We start from the raw sequence: 25,852 nt of genomic DNA, 5'->3' as shown, positions 1-25,852 counted from the left end.
CAAAGAAATGCAGGAAGTTTGATTACATTCCAAAAACAAATTGTGATTATCATTCTTCTCATTGAGGACACTGTATTGTGAAAGAGCTGGTATGAATTACAGTAAATCACAGTATGTCAAGTGCTTTACAAAGATGACAAGGTGTTAAATGAATGCAAATTCCCATTACTGTGATACTCATGCATTTCTCAGTATGACTGCTGGGTATTATACACATTGTGACCTCTTCATTAGATACACCTGCATACCTGCTCGATAATGCAAATATCTGATCAGCCAATCATGTGGCAATAACTCAATGCATGAAAACTATGCATATATGGACAACAGCTTCATTTGTTGCTCAGATCAAACATCAGAATGGAGAGAAAGTGTGCTCTAAGTGACTTTCGCTGTAAACTGACAGGTGGTGCCAGAACGTTTGAATATCTCAGAAACTGCTAATTTCTAAGGATTCTGATGCACATCAGACTCTAGAGTTTACAGAGAATGGTGCAAAATTTTAAAAAAAAAATCCATTGAGTGGCAGTTCTCTGAAAGAAAAATCCCTAGTTTATGAGAGAGGCAGAGGAGAATGGCCAGACTTTTTTAAACTGATAAGAAGGTAAAAGTAACTCAAATAACCAGTTGTTACAACAATGGAGTGCAGAAGAGCATCTCCTGTACACCAAGGGTCAAGGAGAATGAAATAATTGTTACTCCAAATCCAATGTGGCACAAATACAAAACATGAAAGATAAAGAGTACAATGATAATAAAAAAACACAATAAATATAAATACACAAGGTAGCATATGTAAATAGATTGATTGGATGTCCACAAAATGACATAAGGCTGTACATGAACTGACTGCCAAGAAATAGAAACATAGAAAACCTAGGGCATAATACAGGCCCTTCGGCCCACAAAGTTGTACTGAACATGTCCCTACCTTAGAAAATACTAGGCTTATCTATAGCCCTCTACTTTACTTAAGGGTTAAGGGTTTTCCTTAATCCTGCCCGCCAAGTCCTTCTCATGGCCCCTTTTGGCTCTTCTAATTTCCTTCTTAAACTCCTTCCTATTGGCCTTATAATCTTCTGGATCTCTAACATTACCTAGCTGTCTGAACCTTTTGTAAGCTTTTCTTTTCTTCTTGACTAGATTATAGCCTTTGTACACCACGGTTCCTGTACCCTACCATAACTTCCCTGTCTCATTGGAACGTACCTATGTAGAACTCCACACAAATAACCCCTGAACATTTGCCACATTTCTTCCGTACTTTTCCCTGAGAACATCTGTTTCCAATTTAAGCTTCCAATTTTTGGCCTGAGAGCCTCATAATTCCCCGTACTCCAATTAAATGCTTTTCTAATCAAGTAGTGGTGGAGTTAGTGGGTGGAGGTGTTGATCAGTCTTCGTGCTTGGAGAAAGTGACTGTTGTTGTGTCTGGTGGTCCTGGTGTGGATGCTACTACTTCCTGATGGGTGTGTGACAAGCAGTCCATCAGCAGGGTGGGTGGAATCCTCCGTGATGTTACTGGCCCTCTTCAGGCACCTTTTTGTATACATGTCCTTGATGGTGTTTCGGCTGGTGTCAGTGATGCATTGGACAGTTTTGACAACCTGTTGCAGAGCCTTCCTGTCCACTGCAGTGCAGTTACTGTACCAAGCAGTGATGTAGCTTGTTCGGATACTCTTAACTGTCCATCTGAAGGATATAGGTAAGCATGTGCAAATTCCAGCTCTCTTCAGCTTCTTCAGAAATTAGAGGCGTTGAGGAACTCTCTTGACTGCTCAGGATGTGATGTGGGGCCATGAGATTTTTGTGTGATGTCTGCACATACGAGTTTGGAAGTACTTTCTGTTTCCACTGCTGTGAAGTGGGGAGTGTGAAAGGTGTGGGTTCTCCTGAAGTCAACAATCATCTGCTTTGTCTTGTTGACATTATTGTTATTTCCCTGCCATCAGTGCTTGAGCTCTTCCACCTCCTCTCTATAGGTCATCTCATTGTTGTTGGTGATTAGCCCCGCCACTGTTGTGTCATCGATCGAACTTGATGATCTGATTACTTGGGTGTATGGCCGTGCGCTCATGTGTGAGCAGAACGTACAGCACACAGCCCTGGCCATAATGGGGAGAGAGGAGCGGTTGTGCATCCTGACCATCTGAGATCTGTTCATTTGGAAGTTCAACAAGCAGTATGAGTTTAAACCAAGGAGTATTTAAACCGAGTAGGAGTTTGTTAACCAATATCTGTGTTGAATGCAAAATGAAATCCAGAAACAGCATTCTGACGTAAACATCCTTGTTTCCTAGGTGTGTCAGGGCCAGATACATGTCAGATGCAATGGCACCTGTCGTAAGCGGTTCTGTTATTAAGCATATTGGTGAGTGTCCAATGTGGAATTGGCATGTTGATCTAATAGAAAATGGTAAAGAAACATGGAATGGTGACAAACCTTCTGACATCATGAAGGGCAAAATACCTTAATTAACAAAAACTGAAAATTACTTTATAATTCAAAGCCATTACAAAGAGCTGAAAGTTAGGATCGAGAAGTCAGATGCATGGGGACTCACTACTTACAGCACAGCGATTAAACCAGTTCAATCGTCTGCTATTGTTGCAATGGCTAACACACACCGATCACTTTAGCACAGTCAGGTACTTCAGCTGACAATAGAATGATCATATCTCGAGAACTTGCAGATCCAAGACAAAGGCAACCGGCAAAAGCAATTTCAGTGATAATTCATAATAACAATAAAAAGCACTTCACTGTTTGAAGTTCATTCCGCCTGTGATGAACTAGAATTATACAATGACTACAGTAAAATCTTCTTGGGTTTCCAGCTCAGACAGGTATCAATTTTAACCAATGTTTCGATGACAAACTCTGCCATCTTCATCAGGGAGGATGTCTGGGCTTGCCTAGCCCAGTGGTGTTTATACCCCTGTTGTCTATCCCTCCTGATTTGGAAGTACTCATCCGATCAGGTTTCTGCTGTCCCACCTTGCTTTTAATGAAGTTCATATTTCATTGTTAAAATTCTTTTCCTCTTGTTTTATTTCAATGGGTTCTTTCACCAGGCAGTCCCAAAAGCCATTGGCGCAGCACTGTAGTTTTGTGCTGTCAAAGTCAATCCTACGGCTATTACAAATGCAATGTTCTGCTACCGCTGATTTCTCCAGGTAACCAACGGAATACACCACCTGAGCTCTTTGATGTGGGTTTCAACTCTGCGTCCCGTCTGGCTGATAAATGCTGCTCCGCATTGACAGGGAATTCTGTAAACGTCAGCCATCCTGAGTCCCAGGTCATTTTGACCTGCACATGCTGTGATTTGTGCTTCCTTATGAGTATGTGGACAGTTTTAATCCAGCATTTCTTCAGGAACCTGGTGATCCTTGCAGAAGCCGTGGAAATATAGGAAAGACAAGCAGTAGCAATGGGTTCCTCCCTCACTGTTAGGTTTCCTATTTTTCCGTCGGCCCTTTTAAGGGCCCAATTGATTCAATGACACAAAACCTCTGTACCATCATATACGCCATGGAAGCACTAGGTCTGTTTTCAATATCTACAATATTTGGCCTACAAGCAGTAACAGCAGCAAGCAGACAGACTTTCAAGAAAAGCTGTTGGTTAATAACCTACGGCTTGACATTGAAATTGAAACTACCATAGATAGAACAATAATGACTCAAGGTAAAATGAGCCAGGTAGCATTGTAGGAAAACTGTCCTATTGGAAACTTTCCCAGATAAAGTTTTACAACCATGACGGCAACTGAACCACCCAGTGGAAAATATAGGAATAAACACGTGAAACTTCATTGCTATCTATTCCATTGTGAGTTTTGTGAGACAATTCAAGCTTGATTGACAAAATATTTTGTATATTAAAATGAACTATTAGAAGACTATGCTAACATAACAAGATATATGCATGCTTGCAACAGATCAGATGTAAAGCTGGACTACTGCAAGTCCAGTCCAGATCTGTACACTGTTAATAGTCAAGCAGAGTAGGAATTGAACAGGTTGGAATAAAAGGTTGCACTTGTAAAAACTGACCAGAGTGAGTGGCCCACGACATTAGTGGTCATACCCTATGGCAAACAGAACACTGCATCTGTGTGAAGAATTGCAGAGTACAGTGCACAACGTGAAATGGAACTATCGGGCATACAGCACACAATATCAGATGATAATGAGTCTGCATCAGGAAGTGGAACAAATACAAGGATTAGTTCAGAATCAGGACTAAGTTCCAAAAGACCTTAAGTAGAATTAGGCCATTTTTCCCATTGTGTCTGTTCCCCCATTCAATCATGGCTGATCCTTTTTTTCTCTTCCTTAACCCCATTAATCGGCCTCTTCTCCATAACTTTTGATGCCATGTCCAATCAAGAATCTATCAATCTCTACCTTAAATACATCCAATAACCTGGCCTCCACAGCTGCATGTGGCAACAAACTCCAACAAGTTCACCACTCTCTGGCTAAAGACATTTCTCTGCATCTCTGTTTTAAATGGACGCCCCTCTATCCTGAAGCTGTGCCCTTTTGTCCTAGACTCTCCCACTCTCCTTTCCACATTTACTCTGTCTAGTCCTTTCAACATTTGAAAGGTTTCAATGAGATCCCTCTTCATCCTTCTCAATTCCAGCGAGTACAGACCCAGGGCCATCAAACATTCCTCGTATAACCCTTTTATTTCTGGAATCATCCTTGTGAACCTCCTCTGGATGCTCTCCAATGCCAGCACATTTCTTCTAAGATGAGGGGACCACAACTGTACACAATACTCAAGGTGAGGCCGCACCAGTGCCTTATAAAGCCTCAGCATCATATCCCTGCTCTTGTATTCTAGACCTCTTGAAATGAATGCTAACATTGCATTTGCCTTCCTCACTTCAGACTCAACCTGAATGTTAACCTTTAGGGTGCTCTGCACAAGAACTCCCAAGTCCCTTTGCATCTCAGGTTTTTGGATTTTCTCCTCATTTAGAAAATAGTCAGCACATATATTTCTACTACCAAAGTACATGACCATGCATTTTCCAACATTATATTTTATTTGCCACTTTATTGCTCATTCTCCTAATCTGTCTAAGTCCTCAACACTCCCTGCCCCTTCATCAATCCTCATATCATTTTCAAACTTGGCAACAAAGCCATCTATTTAATCATCTAAATTATTTATATACAGCGTAAAAAGAAGTGGTCCCAACACCGACCCTGTGGAACACCACTAGTGAAATTCCAATAGCAGAGTGGAGCTAAGTCTACATCCACAAAGTTCCAGACAAAAGAGGTGGGTGGTAATGGAAGCTGGAAGAGCGATGAAGCCCATCATAATCTAATCAATGGAAGGATGGGATCAAGGCACAAAATGCTCTTTTCCAGTTCTTATTTTCTCAGATTGAATGATAATAAAGAAGTTTCTATAATGAGTAGTGACATAATCTGTCCACCACTTAGGGACAGATATCAAACAAGTACTTCATAAGTATCCATTTAATATAGAAATATGATTGAAAATGAATGCACGGAGGACATACTTCAGGAAGAAAGCTAATTGCCATTTTTGGTACCTGGTACTAAATTACTACTATCATTTAAATAATGATAGCATCAGTAGTTAAGTTGGTATCTAAAGTCAGGATTTTGATCCAGAGATGTGAATTTGAACCCCAATATAGCAGCTGGGGAGCTTAATTTTAGGTAATTAGTATAACTGGAATGAAAGCTATGAGCAGTAAATGACGATTTTAAAAAAGCTATTTATTCACCAGTATCATTTTCAAAGGAGATTTGCCATCTTCACTCAATCTGGCTTCTTTGCCACTCCTAGAGTGCCAACATGATTGACACATTACTGTCTCAGGAAACAGCTTAAAGGGCCATTCAGTTCAGGGAACAGTTAGGGTTGTGCCATGAATGCCAGTCATGACTGAATAGATTAAAACTAAAGCAAAACAACCAGTGTAGTCAAGTAAATAAACTCCTATCAATCCCCTTTCATTTTCTTTTACTAATTAAGTTAATTTTACAGTTGTTCTACTATGTAATTGTACATCCTTAAGAATTTCTTATCAGCCAATCATAGCCACATGCTCAATTTTCACACATGCATAAAGAATTTGAGGTTCCTCAGCAAAACATCCATTTAAAATAGGCAGTTTATATACATTATTGAGGGTGATATGTTTTCTGGGAAAATTTCTCACATGAGAATACCCAGCAAGATCAAGATCAAATCAATAAAAAATAAGACAATGGAAATTATAAGCTGCATTACCATCAGACAAAAGTAAGGGAATTGATATTCTCTCAGCATTTCAACGAACCTACAAATATGCTGAGGTGACTAGACTTTAATTTCAATTTGACAGTAATTGACTAGGGTTATGGTTGATTTAACATCTCTAAAAAGAAACCACCAGGCAGGCTCATATTTAAAGAACAGCTGACACTGGAACTGTTCGGGCCAAATGTATTTAACAGCATTGACTAGTCAGAGTTTAATCAACATTGCATGGGCTGATCTTCCATTCTGTGTGTATACTCAATGTAGTTTGTGAATATCTGAGACCACTACTGTTTCAATATCTGCTGATCACTTATCAGCTGAAGCTTGCCTGACCAGTCAGCTAGAAATGCAAAAGCAATCAACACAGCAGAAAAAATATTGTCAACAAGCTCAGATATAATTGGTCAAAGGGCTCTTTGCTATCTGATACCAGAATTTTATTTCTTTAACATTACTGATTATATATGATTTCCATTATTAACCTCTGTGTCCCACTTTTTGTACATCTGCATAACTGCATAAAATAGCTACTTGTAGAACAATAAACTTTATCCCACTAGCATATCTACATATTCAATATTTCTGAAATTAACCTTATATTTCAACTTCTAGATTCAAAGATTCAAAGTACATTTATTATCAAAGAATGTATAAATTATACAACTTTGAGATATGTTTGCTGACAGGTAGCCACAATGCAAGAAACCCGAAAGAACCAATTTAAAGAAAAAAAAGACTGACAACGTATGTGCAAGAGAAAGGAAAAAAAAACACAATCATGCAAGCAATTGAAGCGAACAACATTCCAAACCAAATTGATGTAATATTTTTTGTAACTACTGAACTTGTATGTTACGAAATGAACTTGAAACAAGCTTCCATCTGGGAATGGTCTGAGAGCTCTTCTTTATGGCTGGCGCTACACATTATTTATTAAATGAATGAGTATAATTTTACGTACTAGGAATCTGCTGGATCTTGTGGACAACCACAAATGCATCTGAGAGTCCCACTTTGACTGGATGATTTGCAGAGTTTATCTGCGTCACAGAGACAGGTATCTGGAGGAAAAAAACTAATACATTTACAATTCTATGAAATAAATGCCAGTAGTTCAATGTTCACTGCTATTGGCAACAAGTGGTTAAAATTTAATGATGCTGTATCTTTTCTGAACTGATTGCAAGATGCAACACACCCTAAATCATAAAGCTATTTTAGTCATTCAGCTGCAACTGCTTCCAGAAAACATTACTGCATTTGTAATATTCTGGCACATATGTAAAGTATTTGAATTCTGATCTATAGCATCTCCAGAAATCATCTTCAATATCATAATCGCCCATGTGCAGCTTATACTTACCAGCAAATGATTGATTCATAAATATGAACACTTTATTTCAGCAAAATAAATGAATTGAAACACAGCTGATAAAAATGTTACAAAAGTTGAGTACTGAAATTGATTAGCCTCTTTCTATGCAAAACAAAGAGATGAGAATTTTTCATCTTTTTCTGAATTTGGACAACTGCTAGGAGATATACTTTTATATTCCTTAAGACATTAGACAGGAAAGATGCAACGAGATACCAGCTTACTTTGTACAAATTATTTAGCATGTCTTAAACTATAAAATCTCAAAATTTACAAGAACAATGGCCAATTTTAGTGAAGTGGCAGTACTCATCTCTTCTTTTTACTTCTGCCTCCTTGAAAATACTGAGAAAAATTAATATAAATTGTTTGTCATTCTTACTTTAGATATTGCCAGAATCAGAATGTTCTTTGCAGACAGTAAATGTAACAGCAAAAGAATGGTCACATTTTAAATGTAATTTCATCACAACTAGAATGTGACGTGAAATTTCAGGCAGCTCCCCCACCCTCACCTTCTGCACCACCCAGTCCTAGGAGTCAAATTAGATCCAAGCCATTAAATCAACAAAGGCCAATCACAGTAACCCCAATTTGTCAAAATTCATTTACTTAAAATGACTGGTTGCAATTAGAAGAGCTGTTCACATATTCTTACCTGACTTTGAAAATTTTTCATGAGGTTAATAAATACCATCCACAGGAAATGAACAGTCATTCAAATATACTAATACTCAGTAGTTCCTAGAGCTGAAACACTTACCTCTTTGTAACCAAAGACAATTCGTCCATCATTGTGTAGGGTGGCCTGGAAGGTGAAGCTTCCTAAATCATAGTTATCCTGCAGATGAACATTGTCCCACTGCACTACCAGAGCAGTACCTGTACATCCAAATAAAACAATACATTAGTTCAAACAAGGCCCTTTAGTTTTGCAGCACATTCAAGCAAATCTGTTCAACAATACTGCTTGTTGTACAGTCAGCCCAGGTTACCCAGGGAAAAACAAGATTGGTAACTATTTATTTCATACTTTTTCCCAACATTTTATAAATAGGATTTTTTTTAATTAACAAAAAATCATTTTTCCTGGTGACTGCAGACGGGGACAATGGTAGAACTGCTTCCAGCTTTTCTATTTCTTTTGTGAGTGTTTTTTTTTGCGTTCCCAGCATTTTTGTTTGGTTTTTACTGTTTTTCACCAAATTTAAAGCCTGTGAAGCGATTGATAGCAGAGCACTGTGCAGTTTGGTGTGGTGACAGTGGAAACACTTGCTTATATACACTACAACACGAACACAATATTTTTCAATTCAAATCACTAGTGCTTGTGTGTATCCTCCAAATGAGCAGTAATGATAGCTACTGTATCCTTTATTTGAACCAGTTATTCGACCTTTTCTTAAATGATGACACAGCTTTGCTTCAATCACAAACTCTTTTACCCTGGAGATTCTTGAATCTTAAACTGATGTGCATTGTTGGTTGTGAAATAGAGTGCCTCATACTCTTACATGGCTGAAAGACTTTAATTGTCACCACATCCAGCTTCTGTCCTGCTCCTGAAGCTGTGCTGTTGATTTGTCTGGTCCCATTATGTTTCTGGTCAATGGTCACCTTGTGATGCTAATGACAGGTATGGGCAAAGATGGTTTAATTCAAGTATTACTAGGAAGTTTTATTAGCTGGCAACTATACCTTCTACTATTCAACCCATAATGACACAGAACTAGATGTAGGCTAATATGTGCTGCCTACAATCAGAGGATTGTAAATTGACACAATTGACAATAACACAAAAGTAGGATGAAACCTTTATAGCCCAAGGGTCACCCATGATAGCGAATAGCCTTTGATGTAGATTTATTAGCAACTGTGCCCTGATGAATTCCAGAAATCTCAGCTATGCAATTTAGAAAGACAAGCATTAGCAAAGACTGCTGTACATTAACATTAGAGATGATCTGCCAATTTTCAGCATCATTGATTGCAAGTATTCAGCACAGTCATTTATAGGAATTGCCAGTGATTGTTCTAATCTAGCCCGAGGGGTGCCCCCTGACTAACATCTGAGATAGAATATTACTAGTAATCATCGGACTCTGGCCATGACTTGTATTTAGAAAATAGAAAATGCATTTCTTTACATATTTTAGGAAAGCAAAAAAAATGCATCTTTGTGATCATATAAATTGTCTTGATAAAATCAGTAATTACCATTGTCAAAGTATCTTACAGTTGAATTCCTGGATACACTTGGGTCAAAGTTGGCCATCAGTGGCGCAATATACTGAGTGGCTGTTAACATGCGGTGTACAACTTCGCCTGTGTAGATAAAACCTACAAGAGAGGAGATCATATGAAATGAGATTCAATATCCAGAAGAATCACGATTCCTGATTTTGAAGCACATAAATAATGCAAGGCTCATTAAATATTTAATGAAGAATTTCTCTTCACCAAAAGCAATGAAGATCTCAAAGTAAACTATCAGAAATTCAGCTTTGTAACACACTGTTATTCCTCTGAGGCACGAATATCTTGGGCCTATGTGTTATCCTGTTCAAATTTTTCTTTCTTTAAAAAAAGGGTAAATAAAGCATATGATAGAAATCTGAAATACAAACAGAAAAGGCTGGAAATAATCAGGAGCTTATTTTTGAATATGAGACCACTTCTCAAGTTCTGTGAACAGTACTACATCCTTGGCTAAGGAAGGATGTTAAGGCATTGGAAGGCTTACAGGTTTAATACCTGAAATAGGTCAACTAGAATCATAGATTTGCACAAGACACAAGTAGGCCCTTTCACCTCACCTTATTCACACATGCTATGATACCAATTTACACAAATCCTATTTGCCCACATTTAGGACATAAACCTTTTGTACCCAAATAATTGTCCAAGCACCTTTTAAATATTCTTGTTATATTTGCCTATACCGCCTCCTCTGGCAGTTTGTTTCAGATATTCATCACATCCTGCATGAAAAGCTTATCCCTCAGATCTCCTTTAAGTTTCTCCCCTCTCATCATAAAACCTATGGCCTCTGGCTCTAAACACTGAGCCTAGGGAGTAAGATTCGATATACCCTGTCTACGTCCCTCATAATTTTATAAACATCCATAAGATCATCCCTCAACATCCTCTATGATAGCAAGGTTTTCTTAATATAAAAGATTATAAAGGCCACCCTGTATTGGCAGGAATTTTGAAGAGCGAGATGATCTTGAATGAAACATTCAGAGTCTTGACCAGATTGTTGCAGAGAGAACATTTACTCTTCTGACGCAGTCTAAAACTAGGCACTACTAATTAAAAATAATAAAACAGGGATGAGCTGAAATATTTTTCTCTTCGAAGTTTGTGAGGTTTTGCAACTCTCTTCCTAAAAGGGTAGCAGAAGTCGATTCTTTGAATATTTTTAAGACAGATGAAGATAGTCACTTGACAGGCAATGGGAGAAAGGTCACCGTGAGTGGATGGGAATGTGGAGTTGAGCTTGTAGTCACATCACCAATGATCTTATTAAATTGTGCAATAGATCCGAAGGGATGAATGGCCTTCTTTGCCTCTAATTCATGTGAATGCCTCAATAGATGAATTGTTTGCCCTGGAAGGGGAAGATCAAGATCCCTTACTCTTGTCTGTACAGATTTTAAAGATTTTTCTTACTGCTATCTGTAAGTACTTTATAGTTCATTTATTGGCTTTGTCAATGTGCAACCGTGCCCTTTAAATGTCATAGGTACATGTATAATGAATAAATCTACATGCATTTACTGACAGAGAAATATACCAGTAGATTTTTGTTCAATTTTTTGAAATCAACTCGATCAATCCAGAATAGTGGGGAATAACTCATTCACATCAATGATTAGATTGCTTTTTAACTCTAAATGCAAGGTAATGAGACATCTTTGGCTACTTTAACTGTTTAATAATGAATAACAAATCTCTTATGTGATTACTTGACTGTATTTTATATTGGTCTCCTTCAATTTTCAGTGTTTTCTTTCTTGTTGCGAATTGGCAGGTGGGCGATAAGTTACTTTTTGTGAGAGGCAGCTGTTTTGGATTTAGGGTCTGATGTTCTTGTTGGTGTTCTTTTGTGTGGGCGATCTGTTAGTTTATTGTGGGCGAGGAAGAGGGTTGGGGTTTGATGTTACTATCACCGTCTGTTTGCGAGAAGGGTTAGGGTCGCTGTTTTTTTTTTGGCAAACGAGGGGCTTGGGGATTTGATGTTATTGTCACTTTTTTTTAAAAAAGAGAGGGGTTTGGGGTTTGTGAGTTTTGTTTACTATTTTTTTTTGTGCTGGGGTGGAGTTGATGTCTTTTCTTTCAACAGCTACCATGCTTTTTTCTGTATTTCATGCCTACCTGGAAAAGATGAATATCAGAGTTGTATATGCAAATTTGACAAAAAAAAAATGAACATTTGCAAATGCACATATTTACAATATTGGAAAAATAACAGTATGTTCCACAGTATAGGCAAAATAGGTGTTATATATACAGATATATTTGCAGGAGTCTTTCAGAAAATTACATTCAACTTCTGTTAAGCAAAGATGATGCGAGGCATTAATCATGTAGATAGCCAGAGGCTTTTTCTCAGGGCCGAAATGACTAACATGAGGGGGCATAGTTTTAAGGTACTTGGAAGTAGATACAAGAGGGATGTCAGAGGTAAGTTTTTCCACACAGAGAGTGGTGGGTATGATGAATGCACTGCCAGCGATGGTGGTAGAGGCGGATACAATAGGGTCTTTTCAGAGACTCTTAGGTAGGTATATGGAGCTTAGAAAAATAGAGAGTTATGTGGTAGGGAAATTCTAGGCAGTTCTAGAGTAGGTTACATGGTCGGCACAACATTGTGGACCGAAGGGCCTGTAATGTGCTGTATGTTTTTGTGTTTCTAAAATAACAATCAGTTTGTTGCACAATTAACATTACCAATATTACTATTTTACTCAGGTAAATGAGACAAACAATGAAATTATTTGCTTAGTAGTCTAATATCTGTGTTATTTTGTGTATACACAATAAAGAATTGCAGTTCCCAATGGGCTACGTGGGCTGTTCACCCGGCACCGGAAGTGACTTTGGGATGCTGGTTGCATACGCTTGTGTTGGGCTGAAGCCATTGCTGGAGTGTCCCAAATAAATTGTGTGAGTTTTACCCATGCTAGGTTTGTCTTTTATCAAGAACAAACATAACATGGTGTCAGAAGTCGGCTTGATGTCTAAACGAATACTGCAAGTGACTAAGAAAGAAACACTAGTGATGGAGCAGCTGGCCTGCGAGGCGACAAAGCACATTACTCCCAAATTAACCAAGAAATTCAGGTGAGAGTCTGAAATGGACAACCTAACTTCTGCTGCACCGTTACAGTTTACCAGCAATTTAATTGATAACTGAAAATACTTCAAACTGCATTTAATATACACTTAGCAGCACACAGAGCTGGAGGGGCTGATGGACATTTGGAAGCATCTATCTTTCCATATGCAATTGGCAAAGATGCTTTGGACATCTACAACAGCTTTCAAATTGGTGAGACAGCTTTAACATTGGACACTCCGATGACAAAATTTGAGGAGTATTTTGTGCCAAGTAAAAACAACAAGTTTGAAAGATACAAACTCTTTTTCTTTGACCAGAAACAAGTGGTTAACTTTGATCAACACTTAGCCGAGTTTCACACACTGAATAAGTCCTGTAAGTTTGGAGATTTGAGAGACTGACTAATTAGAGAGAAGATAGTCTGCGGAACTTCAAATAATGTGCTGACAGAAAGATTGCTCTGAGAAAAAGACTTATCGGTGGAAAAGGCTGTGGATATGTGTAAGACAGCAGAGACCACATGTTTACAAGCTAACTAGTACACAGGGCAGAAACAATAGGGCATGTTGAGAAAACAGAGGGACAGAGCACAAGGCATTTCCAAACACCACAGCAGAGTGAAGAGGTAGATGCAAATAGAAAATGCAGTAAATGTGGGAGTAGGCACATTCCAAAGATGTGTCCTGCTAATGATAAGTCCTGCAATAACTGTGGGAAGAAGAATCATTTTACAAAGTGCTACAAAGCTGGGCTACCAAGAGGAAGATTCACACTACTACTGGGGAAACGGAGGATACCTTTGTGGATTCTCTATAGGCTGCTGGTGGCAGTAAAACAGAATAGATTGTTCCAGTCAGTGTGAATGAAACAGTAATTCTATGCAAGCTTGTCACTAGCCTCGGGTGAATCTGTTGTCCATCAGTGGTTACAAGACTCTCTAAGTAAAGAATATGATTTACTCAAGTTAAGTTAAAAGTGACAGGCTATACCGGCGAGAACATTCGAGTAAAAGGGGGCTGTATACTGATCTTCAAGCACAGATACTGATTGAAGACAAGAAAGTACTGCCAACATTAGTTCTGAGTGCATGTTAAAAGCTCAATCTGGTGGAAATAATTTTCTTACTGGCTTCACAGACCAAAGAGGACCACACAACAGTCGTGGAAAGGTACTTGAGGGGCTTGGATGTTTACCAGATGTAACTTGAGAAACTTGTAACAGCATCCATGAGAGCTCCATAAAGGTTATGCAAGAGAAGCACAAGAACTCCACTTTCCATAGACATCTGTACCAGCTACACTAGCATGACAGTCAGGATGCCAGTGCTAAACAGAGTGATCATGATGAAGAAGTCACCAGTCCTGCTCCCACATCATACAACTGCAGCTCAAAATCTGTCTCTCATCGACTTCCGGTTAAAGAATGGAATTGAAAATATCTCCATGATCCTCAATGAAGTTTAAGAGGAAAAATAAATAAGAAGATGGAAAGATCACACATTCTGCATAGGTCAGAACAACAGGAACTGTTCAGTACAGACCAACAGGAGGACTTGCTATCTATGATAAGCAGCCAACAGAAGGAGCTCTGTGAATTGAGGCAGAATCAGTTGGGACGTGTGCAAAGATTCATTGATCACATGGATGCAGTCTTGGGCTCCATTATGAGGCATGTGGAGCAAATTATGGTCACACAGCGAGAAGAAGAACAAACAGGTAGGATCTTGGCAGAAAGATGTGAAAGAAACTAATATGTTGATCAGAGTTCTAAAAAAAGATAGTAATGTTAACGCAGCAAATGAAAGTAAGGCATCTGTGGAGACAAATAGCAGACCAAAAAGGACCACTGAACCACCTCAGAGACTGATTGAAAAGTACAGAGTGAATAAGGCAATGTATTTGGTCATTACAAATGAAGCTAATGCAAATATCTATGTTGGAAAGCATTATTGTTTCTTGCAGGTTTATGAGAACAGAGTATTATATTTGTTTTCTTAAAGGGGAGAAGATGTTTTAGTATTTGTGTACGTAATAAAGAACTTCAGCTCCCAGTGTGCAATGTGAACAGTTCACCTGGATTCCAGAAATGACACTGGGGAGCTCATCCCATGTTTTCGTTTTGGGCTGAAACCATTGCTGAAATAAAATGTATTAGTTTTACCCATGCCAGGTTTGTCTTTTATCAAGAACAAACATAATAATATCCATTGTAAGAAAGCTACTAAAATTTCTTACAAGCACAGTGATGAAGCAGTTAGATAAATATGAGCTGACCAGGGAGACCAGCCTAGAATTGTAAAGAATAAATTTGAAGAAAATGCATGAAGATTTCTACATTGTAATTAAAGTGGTCTTCAGATTGGATGGTATCAATAGATCTCAGTTGTAAGTATTTCCAAAGACAATGAACAAGATTCCAGATAAGAGGCTTTACAGAAATATAACAATATGCAATTCGAACTTAGATAGAAATTTGTTTTGGAGGAAGGAGATTGGCATTAGCAGATGTGATGAAACACTCTAATTGATACCATGTCAGTTACACTTTGCTGTATTTAAAATGACTTGAATGGAAGCAGAGAGACACATACACCAAAGTTACATGAAAGAATCTGAGCAATGTGTACAGTTCTACATCCCAGGTCAATACACAGCAGCAAGGGTGTGATTGCTCTGAATAGATTCACCAGCATGTTACCTGGGTTGGCGCATTTCACTTATGAAGAGAGGCTTGATGGACTGGGATTGTTTTCTTGGAGTTAGGGGAGGCTGATTGGACTCATGATAGAGAATACAAAATTAAGAGAAGCATAGATTGGGTAGGTAATAAAATATTTTTCTCCACAGTAGAGAGGTTTATAACCAGATGGTGTAGGGTTGAAGTATGCCGCATATATCCTGCTCCAGGGAATTTTATTCACATTGAAATTTACTTCTGAAAAAATTACAACAGCAGAGGAAGTGTACCGGTTTTAGGATTAAGATGTGGTGTTTCAGTTATAAGGAGCCATTGCTCATGCTGGTTTGGTTTTCTTGGAGTGGAGGAAGCAGCCAGAGGACCTGTTAGAGGTAAACAAACCCCTGAATCACAGAGAGTCACAGAGCACCACAGCACAGAAACGGGCCCCTCAGCCCAGCCAGTCTGTGCCGCTAAGACTAAGTTTGAATTCCTTTGACTGCAGAAGATTAAGTGGTGAATCAATATGTGTTAATGATTATTAAAAACATGTTGTTGGATTTATTTCACATGTTGGTACAGTCCACAACAAGGGCCATGACTTTAATATCAACTGCAAGGCCTTTCATGGTTAATTTCAGAAGAAAACAATTCTTAGGATCCATACATCACAGTGATTTCCCGTTTTGTGGCTCTAGATTATTTAATACACTGTGAAGAAGTATATTGTTAAATATTCAGATTTGAGACCTATGTAAAATGATCTACATATATCAATTCTTCACATTTGGGTGCAGCTTATTATGTCAATTCCCATTATTTAGCTTAATATTTGAAAAAAAATTATCTTTGATGCTTTGTACACCTATCCTCAATGCTGGTAGCTGAAGTGAGCATTTGCAGAGAGAACTCTTGCACGCCATGGTAGCTTAGCAGTCAGCACAACACTATCATAGCTCTGGGCATCAGAGCTCGAAGTTCATTTCCGACGTCCTCGGTAAGAAAGTTTGTACATCCTTCGTGTGTTCATGTGTGTTTCCTGCTGATACCCTGATTTCCTTCCATATACCAGTCAGTAGGTTAACTGGTCATTTTAAATTGTCCTGTGATTATAACGGCATCCGTTAGTCTTGCTAGACCATGGATCTGTGCCTGGAAAGTCTTCACTCTCCAGGGCGCAGGCCTAGGCAAGGTTGTATGGAAGACCAGCAGTTGCCCATGCTGCAAGTCTCCCCTCTCCACGACACCGATGTTGTCCAAAAGAAGGGCATTAGGACCCATACAGCTTGGCACCAGTGTCGTCACAGAGCAATGTGTGATTAAGTGCCTTGCTCAAGGACACAACACGTTCCCTCGGCTGGGGCTCAAACTCACGACCTTCAGGTACTGTAGCTAGTCCAATGGCTAAACCACTTGGCCACGTGCCCGCACTTCTGTGATTAGGTGAAGGTTAAATCAGTGGGTTAATGGTAGGCAGCACGGCTTTGTGAGCTGTAGAGGACCCTTTCCGTCCTGTATCTCCAACTAAATTACAAAATAAGTTGTCATAATGATGTGACTCTTCTGAAAGTTTAAAGTAAATTTATTATTAAAGCAGATATATGTAACCATATACAACCCTCAGGTGAATTTTCTTCCAGGCATTCTGTCACCACATTCACTTTCAAAGCAACAAATCTTCACGTGATGCAAATTGTGATCACTATTTTCGCCAACATAAGTTGCGTTCTAGATATAACCATGACGATTAATTCATTTTAATGTTTTCTTCTGACAAAAGAAACCATGTAAACATCTATTTACATATGATTGAAGTTCACTTTGGTCTTCTTTTTGAATGTCATCCAAGATATCCCCAAAAGAGAAGGCACTGCCATAAACATTTGTTGTCAATTCCCAGTTTTTATGCTGCAGTTACTTATGCATCTCAATGATCTTATTTTGAAATTCTGCATTCTACTGACAATTCAGACAACTCTTGATGACATGAGCTGATTCATTTTTATATAAAATACAGTTCATGTTCCATTTATATTGCATCTTCAGCGCAGGATGCAGGTAGCTCAAGCAACAATTGACTGTTGCCAACAAGTTAGAAATAATCCATGCTGTCAATTTACTATGCAGCAGACAAATGCCTTTTAATGCTTATAGTGGAAAAAGCCCAGGTCTTTAGTGCCTACCTTTACTGGACACACCTGGAGGTTAGATTTAGGATCGCATAACGGCTTCAAATGCCAGACATGATCTGAGCAAATCAAGCAAAACAGAGCTCCTAAGCTCTGAAAATTTAAGTATTTTTATTTTACTCGTAGCAAAAATTGTTTTTTCATGAAGATATTGCTTTCACTTTGAGACGACATTTTGTGTTATCTATGTTCAAGATCAATCAGTCATGTAGTGAGAGAAAGGCTGTCATATCGCTCCGGCAACCTTGATTCATTTCTGAACCCTGATGCTGTCTACATGACATTTTCACAATTACCCTGTAATGCCACTTGTTTCCTCTGGATGATTTCCTGCACCCCAAAGATGTTCCAACCTTTCAGTGGTAGGTTGTTTAGATGTTTTTAATTTAATTGTGGGGCAAGATAGCGGGTGTCTCTTCAATCAGGAAAATCCACTACCTTGCCCCTATTCACACTTTGGTTCAATCAGATTCTTTCAGAAAATGCCATATTATGATTGTTTTTGAGTTTCTGAATTTGCTAGACAAAAAGGTCAGAAATAAAGTCTGTGAACAGTGACAAGCATAATGAAGCACAGTACCTTTAGTAGTGACCACAAAATATGAGCCATTATATAACCCCTCCAGAAATCAATAAACTTTTGAAATAACATAACAGCTACTTTTATTTCAATCAAATCCAAAAGGTCAACAAAGATTCCTGCTGCAGCCTACGTTCTGATATCTTTCTCAATTCTCTGGGCTAATTGCACTAAGAGTTAATAACTTATCTTCAATTCAATTACCAAAATGCACATCGAAAGTACAGGTACAACCTTATGGGATGTTGTTAACACTAACTATATCCACAGAAAAGTTTATTTTTTTAGGCTAATGTGAGAGTAGATTCCGCAAAGAAAATAGAGAAGTTCACATTGCCGGATACACAAAAGGACTGATGGAAAACATCTAGAAAAGAAAATGTCAATTCAGATTTATACTGAATATCAGAAGTACTGCACCATTTCCACCACTGAACTAGAATTTAGCTCAGATCTAATTAAATAATCCCACATCCAGTAGATAGTACCATACACAAGACCAACATAAAACAGCATTAATTTAACTTGTCCATTCAGCTCTGCAATAGATTTGCATGAGAATCAATTGTACAGCCTAATTTTTCAGTTCAAATTTGAACAGAAAATGAATGAGAAATTATCTTCTCTTTTTCTCATTTCTACCTCCACCACCGCCGCTGGCAGCCCATTCCACACACTCACAATTCTCTGCGTAAAAAACTTACCCCGACATCTCCTCTGTACCTACTTCCAAGCATTTTAAAACTGTGCCCTCTCGTGCTAGCCATTTCAGCCCTGGGAAAAAGCCTCTGACTATCCACATGATCAATGCCTCTCATTATCTTGTACACCTCTATCAGGTCACCTCTCATCCTCCGTCACTCCAAGGAGAAAAGGGCCGAGTTCACTCATCCTATTCTCATAAGGCATGCTCCCCAATCCAGGCAACATCCTTGTAAATCTCTTCAATGGTTTCCACATCCTTCCTGTAGTGAGGTGACCAGAACTGAGCACAGTACTCCAAGTGGGGTCTCACCAGGGTCCGAGAATGGTTGCAACATTAACTCTCAGCTCTTAAACTCAATTCCATGATTGATGAAGGACAATACACCATATGCCTTCTTAACCACAGAGTCAACCTGTACAGTAGCTTTGAGTGTCCTATGGACTCGGACCCCAAGATCCCTCTGATCCTCTACACTGCCAAGAGTCTTATCATTAATGTTATATTCTGCCATCATATTTGACCTACCAAAATGAATCACCTCACACTTATCCGGGTTGAACTCCCAGATAAATAAAAGTAACTGCAGAAGAAGAGAGTGGATCATTATTATGCCTTTTGGACTAATGAGTTTTCATCAGAAAGACAGACATTCAGCAGCTACTACTGAGTGTGTGTTCCTCTGTGGTCTTCTGCTGCTGTAGTAGCCCATTTCAAGGTTCGATGTGTTGTGCATTCAAAGAAGCTCTTCAGCACACCACTGTTGTAACACATGATTTTTTGAGTTACTGTCGCTTTCCTGTCAGCTTGAACCTGTCTGGCCATTCTCCTCTGACCTCTCTCATTAAAAGGACATTGTTGCCCACAGAAATGCCACTCACTAGATGTGATTTTGTTCTGTGTAAATTCTAAGGTGATGAAAATCCCAGGAGATCAGCAGCTTCTGAGATGCTCAAACCTGGCAACAAGAATCATTCCATGGTCAAAACCACAGAGATCACATTTGTTCCCCATTCTGAACAACAACTGAATATCTTGACCATGTCTACATGCTTTTACACATGGAGTTGTTGCATGGTGATTGGCTGATTAGATATTTGCATCATTGAGGTGTACAGATGTACCTAATAAAGTGACCACTGGGTGTGCACAGGAAACAAAAGTAGTAAATGACCTTTTGAAATCATTATGCCTCCTTTTCCATTAAACAGAATTAAAGTTGATCCTTGTACCTCAGGTATAAGTGCTTGCCATTATCCCCCTAACCCTTGTCTCCCTTAATATCCAAAATCTACTTGTTCGCTTTGGAATACACTCTGCGACTAAGCCCCCATTGCCCCTTTAGGTCAGGGGTTCTGAAAATTCAACATTTTCTGGGTGAAGAAATTACTTATCTCTGTCCTAAGTGGCAGACCTCCATTACTAGCTTAACCTTCCTTAAGTAAAGAGAACAAACACATATATACAGTCATGTTTTGGATGTGGTCTTACAAGGTTCTCTTGCAGCTAGATGTCTCTACTCTTTCACTCTAAGCCTTTTATCAATAAAGACATTCTGTTTGCCTTCCTATACCTTCAAGCTAAGTTTCGTTAGCTCATGACTATGTCATTTGAATCACTATAATAATCTAGTGTATTGAAAATATGTGGATAAAATAGAACGTTTTATAATCCATAAGATCATTAAATCATAGGAAATAGGAGCAGAATTAGGCAATTCTGCTCATTGAAGCTACTCTGACATTTCAACATGGCTGATTTATTATCCCTCTCCATCACATTCTCCTGCCTTCTCCCCGTTACCTTTGACACCTTTACTAATCAAGAACCTATCAGATCCTGCTTTAAATATACCAAATGACAGCTTCCACAGCCATTTGTGGTAATGATTTCCACAGATTCACTAGCTTCCGGCTAAAGAAATTCCTCCTCATCTCTATTCTGGAGAGTCATCCTTCTATTCTGAGTCTGTGCCCCCTTGTCCCCTACTATTGAACATATCCTCTCCACAACCACTTGATCTAGGTCTTTCAATACTTGATAGGTTTCAATGAGATTCTTTCTCATTGTTTTGAACTCCAGTGAGTACTAGCCCAGAGTCAAGCAACTTCCCTCATACATTATCCCTTTCATTCCTGATCGTTCTTGAGAACTTCTTGAATACCAGGACATCTTTTCTAAGGGCCACATACTGCTCACAGTTCCCCAAGTGCAGTCTGAACAATGCTCTATAAAACCTTAACGTTACATCCTGGCTTTTATATTCTCATCCTCTCAAAATGAATGCTAATATTGGATTTTCCTTCCTTACCACCAACTCAACCTGCAAGCTAACATTCAGGGAACCCTGCATGAGGAGTTCCAAGTCCCTTTGCACCTCTGATTTCTCAACTTGCTCCTCATTTAGAAAATAGTCTAGACATTTATTCCTTCTACCAAAGTACATGACCATACACTTTAATCATTATATTCCATATACCACTTATTTGCTCATTCTCCTAATCTGTCCAAGTCCTTCGGCAGACTCCCTGCTTCTTCAACACTACCTGTCCCTCCACTGATCTTTGTATCATTCTGCAAACTTGACCACAAACCCATCAATTCTATAATTCAAACTATTGACATATAATGCGAGAAGAACAGGTCCCAACATTGACCCAGGGTGCAAGAAAATATAGAGATGTAAAAGTGGAAAATCCTCTGCTAGTCAGACAGCATTTTAGAAAAGAGATACAGGCCCCATGCTTTGAATAATCCGAAGAGTTGGTTAAAGAGAAAGATGGCGATAGTGTGTGGGCAGGCCATGTGGTGTGAATGGAAGATGGGGGAAGGGGAAAAGGGAGCAAAAAGAACAGAGAGTCTTTGATATCACGGAGACTAGGAGCGATTGAATAACACATTATTAGGCTTCATCAAGATAATGAGTAATGAACCTGTTATCATAATAATTGAAATTATATTGGAAACAATGTTTTTCACTGTATGGATGTCAAAGTTGGATTTTATAAACGTGTGGGAGATGTCTCACTCAGAATGTGGTGCCAGAGAACACTGCTCAAAAGCTCATGGCTGGCAAAGAAATACAAATACTTAGAACTGAGCTACATAAAACCACTTGCTTCTTTTAGATAACAATAAGAGAATTCTCACCAGTTCATTAGCCAGGCTGGGAGTGCTTATGGAAATTTAAATGGTGGAAAGCCAGACTGAATAATTTAATGATCTTTGTCTTTTGGGTGTCACAAGTCTAAACCATTGCTTTGAAATTCAAGTGCCTGTCTACCTTAGGAGCATGTTTAACAACTTGGTTCAATTTGATTCCACCAAAGGATGATGTTCATATGTATGACCTGTATCTGCTGTGATTGCATTCATCTGCATTCCTTCATTTCATTGTGTGTTTTTCTGGCCATAATATCATATTTGAAAATCAGAGGCTTACAACAATAATATGATAATTCTAGAATTCCCTGAGCACTCAGCATTATTTAGGATTACATTATTTGCTACTTCTTTTTCCACAATTGATCATTCAGTTCCAGAGTAACAGACTGCCAGGCTTTCAGTTAGCAAATATGCTGAACTATTCCAGCCTTAAGGCAATGTGAAATTACTTTTACTCTCTGATTCTAATTTGATGGAGCAGTTCACCTTCTTTCCTTCACAGATATTGTCTCTTGTATTTTCCGTTTTTATTTCACATTTGACCAGGTTTATGGCATATTACCATTAAAAGGACGCAGCTAGTGACATCAATTTCAAGTTAACAATATATTTGAAAGCTACATGGCTACTCACACACACCCAAGACTTTTGTCTTAAATTGTATCTAATGAAGGATATTTTCCTTCGACTAACAATTATTTTGTTTATGTAAGGATTCCCAGCCCTTTCCTATCTGTGTATTACAATTAGCTTGAACAAGAAGCCTTGCAAGGGTGACGTTTTCACATTCCTCATCAGCTGCCAGTAACTGTTTAGAACAATATTTCCAGCATTATATCCTTTGAAGCTAAAACATGAAGCATTGCAATAATGAGCTTTTAAGAGATAGATTCATGAAGCATAAATTTATGACACCAGTTTAATCCTACCATAAAATCATGGAATAGCAACTTTATGAAAAGGAAGCATTTGGTCAGTCAAATCGATACACATTTAATGTTTGTTCAATGTAACTATTACTACTCCCTGCTTTCTCAACATGGCTCTGAAAATTATTCCTTTCAGATTATAGTTCCAGCTAACTTTTGAACAATACAATTAAATCTTCACCAATTATGCTCCAGTGTGGTCCAGTCTCAAACCACCCACTATGTAAAATTTTCCTCATGTCATTTTTGGTTCTCTTACTAATCGCGTTGAATCTACATCCTCCAAATATTCTTCACTCTGCCAAGGAGAACAGTGCCTTTCCACTTAAATTCTTCATAATTTTAAATTCCACTCCATAAGATCTTCTCACAACCTCTGCTGTCCCAAGGAGAGGAAACTTGCCGGCTCCAATCTATCTATGTACAGTAAGTAAAGCCTGGAATCATGTCTGTAAACTTGTCGGCTCCAATCTATGTACAGTAAGTAAAGCCTGGAATCATGTCTGTAAACTTGCCGGCTCCAATCTATCTATGTACAGTTCAGTAAAGCCTGGAATCATGTCTGTAAACCTGCCGGCTCCAATCTATCTATGTACAGTTCAGTAAGGCCTGGAATCATGTCTGTAAACTTTTCCTAAGAAAACTGGAGCAATAGAATGTGAATTACATAGGACCATAAGTTTAATGAGTCATATCACGAAGATATGTCTAAGAATTTTGACGGCAAGAGCTAAAAGTAAGATACAAGCTGAAACAGGCAAAGAACAATGTGGTTTTGTGAAAGACAAAGGTACAAGAAACACAATATTGATGTTAAGGATATTATCAGAACGAGTTATTCAAGTGCAAAAAGATTTGTTTGTTTTATTGACTACACGAAAGCATTTGATAAAGTGAAGCACAGTAATTTATTTGAAATATTACAGAAAACTCTAGATCTAGATTTGAAAGACCTCTGCATAATCAGAAATCTGTACTGGGAACAAACTGCCGCTGTAAGAATAGATGGAGAAGTGAGTCAGTTTACGAAAATCAAGAGAGGCGTTAGACAAGGGTGTGTTTCCTCCCCTAATTTATTTAATGTGTACAGTGAAACAATATTACAAAAAATAAGAGACATCTTGGGAATCAAACTTGGTGGTGAAAACATCAATAATTTCACATATGCAGACGACTCTGTGCTAATTGCAAGTACGAAGGAAGAACTACAAAACTTAATTGATATAGGTGTTGAAGAAAGTGCAAAAATGGGTCTATCTATCAATTGCAAAAAGACAGAATGTATGGTGATCTCCAAAAAGAAGGAGAATCCTATCTGCAGGCTGAGAATAAATGGGGAAGACATAAAACAAGTACAGAACTTTTGCTACTTAGGAAGCTGGGTGACATCAGATGGTAGGTGTGACATGAACATCAAAAGAAGAATAGGGATGGCAAAAGACACCTTTATGAGAATGAAGGGTATACTGACCAATACTAAACTAGGCATGACAACCCACCTCAGAGTACTGAAATGTTATGTTTATCCAGTTATGGTATATGGCTCAGAATGTTGGACAATATCTAGTAACATGAAGAAACGAATTATAGTTGCAGAGATGTGGTTTTTGAGGAGGATGCAAAGAATATCATGGACGAAACGAATATCTAACAAGGATGTCATGAACAGAGCAAACATAAAAAAAATAATTTTTGAGATCATGAAAAGGCAACGTAACTTCATTGGACATGTGATTAGGAAAGAGGACTTAGAATGCACCGTAATTATGGGAAAGATTGAAGGGAAGAAAGCAAGAGGAAGACAAAGACAAATAATGATGGAGACAGCAGCCAGAGAACTGGAAATGAATACCAATGAATTGATCCACTTGACCCGAAACAGGAGGTTGTGGGCCATGGCAGTCAAAGCTCAAACTGGGTTTGGGAACTGATGATGATGATGATGAAACTTGCTGGCTGTAAGTAAAGCCTGGAATCATGTTTGTAAATCTCTTTAAAGTTTTTGAAGTATTTCTAAAATGTAGCAAGCATACTGCACAGAATACTCCAGTTGTATCCAAGCAAGTATTTTATAAAGCTACATCATGACTGCCTTGCTTTTGTTTTCTATGCACTGATTTATAAAGCTCTACATCCTGTATGTTATTTAAACTATTTTCAACAAACTATGCCGGTAATGCTCCAACCTGTCTGTTTTTATACTCTTTGTTAAGAATCATGCCTTTCTTTACATTGTTGCTTCTTATTCATCCCACTAAAATGTAATGCTTTATGTTCCTCTGCATTAAAATTAGATCTGCTACCTAATGATCTGTTCCATCAGATCTACATATTTCCTTGAGATCTTTTACTATTATTCGCACAGTTCATTACACTTGTAAGTTTGATGACATCTATGAATTTGAAAATTGTGCCCCGTACATCCAGTCACTAATTATACTAAGAAAAGTAGCTGTCCTTCTTTTGGCTTCTGGGGAATTTTACTGGACATTTCCTCCCATCTGAAAAACAATCTTTTACTCCCATTATCTCTTTTTTCTACCTCTATAATTTTTTTCCTTTCTATTCTATGACCTTCAAATTTGAT

At 38.4% G+C, this 25,852-nt stretch overlaps 1 protein-coding gene across 1 annotated transcript in view; it reads right to left on the bottom strand.

Annotated features, from left to right (window-relative positions):
- The window catches only part of plxdc2b (plexin domain containing 2b), a 486,039-nt gene that overhangs the window by 149,607 nt on the left and 310,580 nt on the right, over positions 1 to 25,852 (bottom strand). Inside the window, exons 5-7 of the mRNA XM_072253801.1 lie at positions 9,894 to 10,016; positions 8,440 to 8,558; positions 7,263 to 7,362 (exon numbers count right to left, since the gene is read on the bottom strand). Coding sequence (XP_072109902.1) covers positions 7,263 to 7,362; positions 8,440 to 8,558; positions 9,894 to 10,016 — 342 coding nt within the window. The remainder of the gene's footprint in view (positions 1 to 7,262; positions 7,363 to 8,439; positions 8,559 to 9,893; positions 10,017 to 25,852) is intronic.

This window comes from Mobula birostris, chromosome 3, assembly GCF_030028105.1.
Source record: "Mobula birostris isolate sMobBir1 chromosome 3, sMobBir1.hap1, whole genome shotgun sequence".
Lineage (NCBI taxonomy): Eukaryota > Metazoa > Chordata > Chondrichthyes > Myliobatiformes > Myliobatidae > Mobula > Mobula birostris.
The sequence above is the reverse complement of the archived record's forward strand: the minus strand, read 5'-3'. Positions and strand labels throughout refer to the sequence as shown.